This window comes from Anoplopoma fimbria, chromosome 6, assembly GCF_027596085.1.
Source record: "Anoplopoma fimbria isolate UVic2021 breed Golden Eagle Sablefish chromosome 6, Afim_UVic_2022, whole genome shotgun sequence".
Lineage (NCBI taxonomy): Eukaryota > Metazoa > Chordata > Actinopteri > Perciformes > Anoplopomatidae > Anoplopoma > Anoplopoma fimbria.
In genome coordinates this window covers 19,780,276-19,787,153 of record NC_072454.1, presented here as the reverse complement: position 1 = coordinate 19,787,153, position 6,878 = coordinate 19,780,276, and the positions used below count along the sequence as shown (strand labels likewise).

At 42.7% G+C, this 6,878-nt stretch overlaps 1 protein-coding gene across 1 annotated transcript; it reads left to right on the top strand.

Moving 5' to 3' along the window:
• Window positions 1-649: 649 nt before the first annotated feature.
• Window positions 650-6,552, top strand: mlh1 (mutL homolog 1, colon cancer, nonpolyposis type 2 (E. coli)). The gene is made up of 19 exons (XM_054600006.1): window positions 650-901; window positions 1,170-1,260; window positions 1,631-1,729; window positions 1,819-1,892; window positions 2,013-2,085; window positions 2,170-2,261; window positions 2,361-2,403; window positions 2,579-2,667; window positions 2,781-2,893; window positions 2,991-3,084; window positions 3,176-3,329; window positions 3,534-3,862; window positions 4,885-5,030; window positions 5,308-5,416; window positions 5,506-5,569; window positions 5,645-5,809; window positions 5,916-6,008; window positions 6,101-6,211; window positions 6,340-6,552. Exons 1-19 carry the CDS (start codon window positions 795-797, stop codon window positions 6,493-6,495), a joined length of 2,202 nt encoding a protein of 733 aa, XP_054455981.1. The 5' UTR covers window positions 650-794; the 3' UTR covers window positions 6,496-6,552.
• Window positions 6,553-6,878: the final 326 nt, after the last annotated feature.

Genomic DNA, 6,878 nt, shown 5'->3' with positions numbered 1-6,878 from the left:
TCTGATATATAATATAATCTGAGTTGTTTGTAGTTACCTACTTTCTATATGATGTACCGTAATCCCAATAATATGTAATATGTTACTACCAAACCCTGATTATATACACTGTTTTGTGCTCCAAAAGATGGAAAAAAAATATATTATAGATTATTTTTGCTTCTTGGCAAACGGTGTGTCTCAAGTGGAAAGATAAGATACTATAAGTGTGTCTCAAAGAAAAAGCATCATTATCAATCTTTGTGAGGTGCTGTGTATATTTGGAAGCTACATCATTCCATAGTTTTTATAAGAGAAGAAGACTTTCAACGAATGAGGGCCACTAGCAGGATGAAGCCCCACCCCCAGGCTCTCTCCCCGCGCAGCGTCGTCAAAGATCGTATATTACTTGAGAAGATGAATCACTTCATAACGTAAAAGGTAGAGGAAACACATTTTTTTTTATCAACAACCACGCATTAAATAAAATATTAGACTTGTGTGATTTCGGCTTGATTTTTTGACTTGATTTCTTTTACGGGTAAGTAATTACATTTATCTCTCTTTTTGACGAGTTATTGGGAACGTTAAGCGAATGACACTGTGACTTTCACTGTACTATGACTGACATTTCCAGGGAGAGTGAGAGTTCCTCCTTTTTTCACTTCTCTGATCCAATCCATGCTCTTTTTGTAGTACAAGTTGTAATGCTACAATAAAGCCTAAATATATACATTTGTATCCATATGCAAGTGTTTTCACCGCTATTTTGTGCTGTTAAACTACCCTAAAACTTGGTCAGCAGCACTGTAAACATGGCAGGAGTTATCCGGAGGCTCGACGAGACTGTTGTCAACCGGATTGCTGCAGGAGAAGTTATCCAGCGTCCTGCCAACGCCGTCAAAGAACTGATAGAAAACTGGTAAATGACTAACTACATTACACAGTTAGGTAAATTACGTGAGCCTATGTTAGGTGTTTGTCAAGTGGCTTAAAACACCTGCAGTGGGACCAATATAGGTGACAATATGGAAAGAGATTGTTTACGTTGTTTACATCACGTTTGTGGCAAAGCCGCTTATCAACACGTGTGACATCATAGCAACAGTCACGTGCCGCTGCAAAACTGATTATTCAACTTGAATTGTAACATGGCTGTATAATAACTAACTTGTCTTGTATGTTTCCAGTTTGGATGCCAAGTCCACCAACATCCAGGTGACGGTAAAAGACGGCGGACTGAAGCTCCTCCAGATTCAGGACAACGGCACTGGCATCAGGGTGGGTGACAGGGGCCTCCTCAGGGGCCGCAGCTGTGAGGACCCACAACTTTATTTGGGGTGGTTGTAAAAGTGTCCTTTCAGATTGAAACTCGCGCCTAACCATGAATTACCTTTGAGATAAGTATAGAGTTTAAACAAAAAGATAAAACACAACAGAGAAGACCCTGGGGAAAGATGTCGTCCATGCCCTCCCTAGTATCCAGTCTAATAGGCAGACTGGTCCTCTCTGCCCCCATTAGATTAGATTTAGTAATTGTTTGGGTTTTTCCCTGCCAAGAGTAGGTGGGTCTTTCTTTGTCACTGCCACTGTCTTTCAACTATCCCGTCATTTTTCTCTGATCAAGCTGTCTGTTCTATTTCCGAGGCAGAGAGAAGATATGGAAATTGTTTGTGAGAGGTTCACCACCAGCAAACTCCAGACTTTTGAGGACCTCTCAGCTATTGCAACCTACGGATTCAGAGGAGAGGTAGAGCTCTGGAGCAGCAGCGGCCTTCCGATTATTAAATGTTTACATACACTGAGTACGTCACATTTGTTGTCTGTTCTTGTTTGCAGGCCCTTGCTAGTGTGAGCCATGTCGCCCATGTGACCATAACGACTAAAACAGCTGATGCCAAATGCGCCTACAGGTATGAAAATCAGGCTTCAAACATGTACTGTCTTGCCTCTCTCGAAGATTACATGTACATTATAATGGATAGAGAGATACCAGGACGGCAGAGCTCTTGTCATGTTTTGATTCTCTGCAGAGCTAACTACAGTGACGGCAAACTGAAAGGCCCTCCCAAACCATGTGCTGGCAACCAGGGAACACAGATTCTTGTGAGTTGTGGAGCACATCAACTTTTACAGAGTGAAATCAATGGACGTTCAGAGTCTTACAATAGCTTTCCTTCCCTGTTGCAGGTGGAGGACCTCTTCTATAACGTGTCCACCAGGAGGAAAGCTTTAAAGAGCCCCAGTGATGAGTACTCCAGGATTGTAGATGTGGTCAGCAGGTCCGTCATCTTGGCTTCACTTCTTGGGTCATGTGATTCCTGCCCTTTTAATGAATATCAGTGTGTTTGGATAACTCCCATTTTAACTTTATTTTGAAGGTACGCCATACACAATTCAGGAAAAAGTTTCTCTGTAAAAAAGGTGAGATGTGCTTTCTTTTTCTTTAATTTGTGTATCATTTCTTGAGGGAGACCGTTGACCATGATTGAATCTAAAACACCAGACATTAAAAAAAAAACCTCTGTATCATAGATCCAGCTGCAATGAATTTATTTGCTTTAAAGCAGAATATTATTTATGGCGTTCTTTTTTCCAGCAAGGAGAGACCGTGGCAGATGTGAGGACTCTACCCAATGCATCCGTAGTGGATAATATTCGAGGAGTTTTTGGAAATGCAGTCAGCAGGTAGTAATCAACAAAGAGAGAACAAAAAGATATGCTTTGATGCTCTCTGCATTCATGTGACTTCTTATCACCTAAACGCCGACTGCATGATCGGCTTTGTGGTATGTTCCCAGGGAGCTGATCCAAGTTGGCTGCGAGGATCAGAAGCTCGCTTACAAGATGAAAGGCTACATCTCTAACGCAAACTACTCAGTCAAGAAATGCATCCTGGTGCTCTTCATCAACCGTAGGTATCACAGAAAAGAAACTGGAAATGTGGCTCACCAGTGAAGATAATTTATTTAGCGCTTTGTTAAATAAAACTGTGATATGTGATGTCTCAGATCGTCTGGTGGAGTCGAGCGCTTTGAAGAAAGCAATCGAGACAGTTTATGCTGCGTACCTTCCCAAGAACACACACCCCTTTCTATACCTCAGGTAACTTAACGCGCATTTGTCTGTTTTCTGTGATGCATCCCATTACGGTTGAATTTATTTGATAGTCACGGCTGCTTTCTAATCACCACAGTTTGGAGATCGCTCCGCAGAACGTAGACGTCAATGTCCATCCAACGAAACATGAGGTGCATTTCTTGCACGAAGACAGCGTCATCGAGAGCGTTCAGAAGCATGTCGAGAGCAAACTTCTTGGCTCCAACTCCTCACGCACATACTTCACTCAGGTGTGTTAATGATGGTCTGATCACTATCTCTGTAAATATGCTGCCATTGTCAATAGATCTGTCCTTTATCTTTCATTATAACATATTTGCACTCCACCCAGAGATCATCTGCCACTTTTACACTGTGCCCATTTTCTTTCTCTTTTTAAAAACTTGATTTGTGACAGTGTTAGGACGACACATACACTGTGTGTTTTTGTGCAGACGTTGCTGCCGGGGCTCTCAGTCTCAGGTGGCAGTGAGGTCAAGTCCCCCAGCGCCGCGGCAGAGTCCGGCGAGCGAGTCTACGCACATCAGATGGTGAGGACCGACTGTCGCGCACAGAAGCTGGACGCCTTCCTCCAGCCGAAAGAGAAGCCGCCACCTGACCCTGAACCAGCCGGTCCCAGCAGCAGGGAGGCTGCGACCAGAACCGCCCAGCCCGGCAGCGTAGAGATGGAGGAAACAGATGATGCGGACATGCTGATGGCCCTGGCTGAGCAGGAAGCAGAGGTGTCACAAGGCAACGAAGACAATGCTAACAGTGCACAAAGGTGAAAAAAAGAATCATGCCAGTGCTACGTTGGGTGTGACAGGATGTGCGTTCAGCAGATGATTAAAGAGTAAAGTCAACACCATTATGATTTATAAGGACCAGGACAAGTCTACATATGATTAATTCTGTAAAGTCAGCAAGTCTGAACATTGACCAGCAGCAGATAAGTTGAGTAAGAGAGCAGGAAGAATGCAATAGTCAACATGAATCATCACTCATGAATGACGTCATCTTCCTCTGGGCCAATCAGAAACAAAATGTCACCTTGTGTTTACCTGTTGCTGATGTTATAGTAGTTAATAGCTAGTAGCCATTTTTAAAGATCCGACAATAAGTGTTTTTATTTGTTAGAATAATGAACCCTCACAAAATGATCGCCTTTCACAGCTTTCTGTGGAGCCATCTTTTAACCTCTTTTAGATTATTTTCTTGGTTTAGCCAATCAAATGAGTCTTTAAATCCAGTTTTCTGCAAAAAAGGATTTGATAAATCCAGTGAACACTACCTGCTTAGGTGAAGAAAAGTCAAACATCCAGAAGCCTTAGACCCAGATATTTATACAACTATAAGTAGTTTGTAGTAACCAAAAAATAGCTGAAGAGAGGGTGAATATTGGAGTTACATTTATAAGATGGCCACGGTTCCAAATGAGTGCTAATGTTGCCTTTCCACTGCTGGATATGTGATTTGGTAAGTCTTTGCCAAGTCTCTACAACTTATTAAAATGACCATTTGGCAAGTTTATAGTCATTAAATTGTAGATTTCCTCTGCCCCCCTGTGGCTGAAAAAAGTAACTCATGCAGCGTAAATTTGACAAGTACTTGTTGCTTCTATTATGGCGGGGCAAAAATATCTGCCACCCATTAAGAGAGTGATTTAAATGCATATACATTTTCACAGTACGTTAAAGGTTTTAGTGTGTTTTAGTGTGATCTATTGTCTGGAGAGTATCAGTGTCTGTAAACATGCAGGGTGCACTTTACATTTGAGATGTGACAGCCATGTGTGTGTTGAGCCAGGAAGCGACCCAGGAAAGATCAGCAGCAGCAGCCGGAGAAAGAAGTAGACGAAGACCTGACGGCTGCAACCATGCCCAAGAGACGAGTCATAAAACTGAACAGCATTAAAGAGCTCAGAGCTGAGACCGCAGAGAACACACACAAAGGTAAACAACACATGTATCATATATTTCAGCTGAACTATGTAGTTTTTCACAAGTTAAATCCGCCAACAAACCCCGTCTTTCTCTCTCACAACTATTCATTTCCCTGTGATTTTGCTTTCCTCTCCATGCCATAATAATCTCCAGAACTACTTTTTTGCAACTTATTTTTCTTCATGTTCATTCATCCTGTGATAAGCATTAGATTAGCAATTTACAACTCAAAATATATCAAATATTCCTTTTTTTTTACACTTCAGTATGTACATTTTTTCTCCAGGGCTCCAAGAAATGCTGCAGAACCACTCGTTTGTGGGCTGCGTCAACCCACAGTGGACTCTGATCCAACACCACACCAAACTGTACCTGCTCAACACCACCAAACTCAGGTCAGAGCCACAGTCAACACACACTGTTCTCCTACGTTGTTTCAGTCTGCCGCTTTACGTCCCATTTCACTCTTTTGTTTCTGCTGCAGCCAGGAGCTTTTCCACCAAATACTCATCTACGACTTTGGGAACTTCGGCGTACTACGACTGTCTGTGAGTAAGGTCTAGATTGTGAATGGTTTGTATACACTGCACAGGTTGTGATTTGTATGTACCGTGTGCATTCAGACTCCAGCTCCACTTTACGACCTCGCCATGTTGGCTCTGGACTCTGAGGAGAGCGGCTGGTCAGAAGAGGACGGTCCTAAAGAAGGCCTGGCTCAGTACATAGTGGACTTCCTGAAGAAGAAAACAGAGATGCTTGAGGACTATTTCTCACTGGAGATAGACCAGGTAGACTGGACCATTGTGGAGTTTGTCTGTTGGTCAGTTCATCTAGAAAATAGTTTCCAAGTAGAGTTGTACTGCGTGCTGTAAACCTGCGCTTTGTGCATTGTAGGAAGGAAATCTAACAGGGCTGCCGTTACTGCTCGACAAGTACACCCCCATCATGGAGGGTCTGCCCATGTTCATCCTCCGCCTGGCCACTGAGGTGAACCTCTAGTAACTCCCTCCTCATTTATCACGAGATTCTGGAAACACAAACTATATCTGAAGGCGTTTTTGCTTGCTGGTGTTGTGCAGGTGAACTGGGACAATGAAAAAGAGTGCTTCAGAGACTTCAGCAAGGAGTGCAGCATGTTCTACTCCATCAGGAAGCGCTACATCTTGGAGGCCGAGCCGGGAGAGGAGCAGGTTTGAATGAACACCAGACTGCCGTTTAAAATAATGCTAGTGCTAAGACGCATTTTAAATGATTTTACTTTACAATAACACTAATGACTGATCTGACTAGTGTGATGCTCTGTGATGCTTGTTTTCAGGATGCCGAGGTAAACTCGTGGCGTTGGAAAGTTGAGCATGTCATTTTCAAAGCTTTCCGAACCCTCTTGAGTCCTCCGAAGAACTTCAGTGAGGACGGAACTGTGCTGCAGATCGCCAACTTACCTGATCTCTATAAAGTTTTTGAGAGGTGCTAAATCTGATCACAAAATCAACCATACATGCTGCTTTTTTTATACCTTATTATTTGTTCTGTAAATAAATACTTTGTATGAAACGAAGGCTTCAGATGTTTGTCTTTATGGGTAAAAAAAAACTATTCCATGGTGCAACAGGAAATCCCTGTTCTGAATAACCTATTTTAAATGTGTCGAGGCTACATATGGTTTTCTGAGAGTAAGAATTGGGACATGCTGCCAGGAAAAAAAGAATTGGGTCATGAGTCCCATTACGAAACCTAAAATGTGCCAGCACACCAGCTTGACTTTTATTACAGCTACGTGTTCCCTGTCAGTCTAAAACACATGGGAGGTTCGGAGGAGTCAGAGCTCAGTGTGAAGGAAATGAACACTGCCACTAA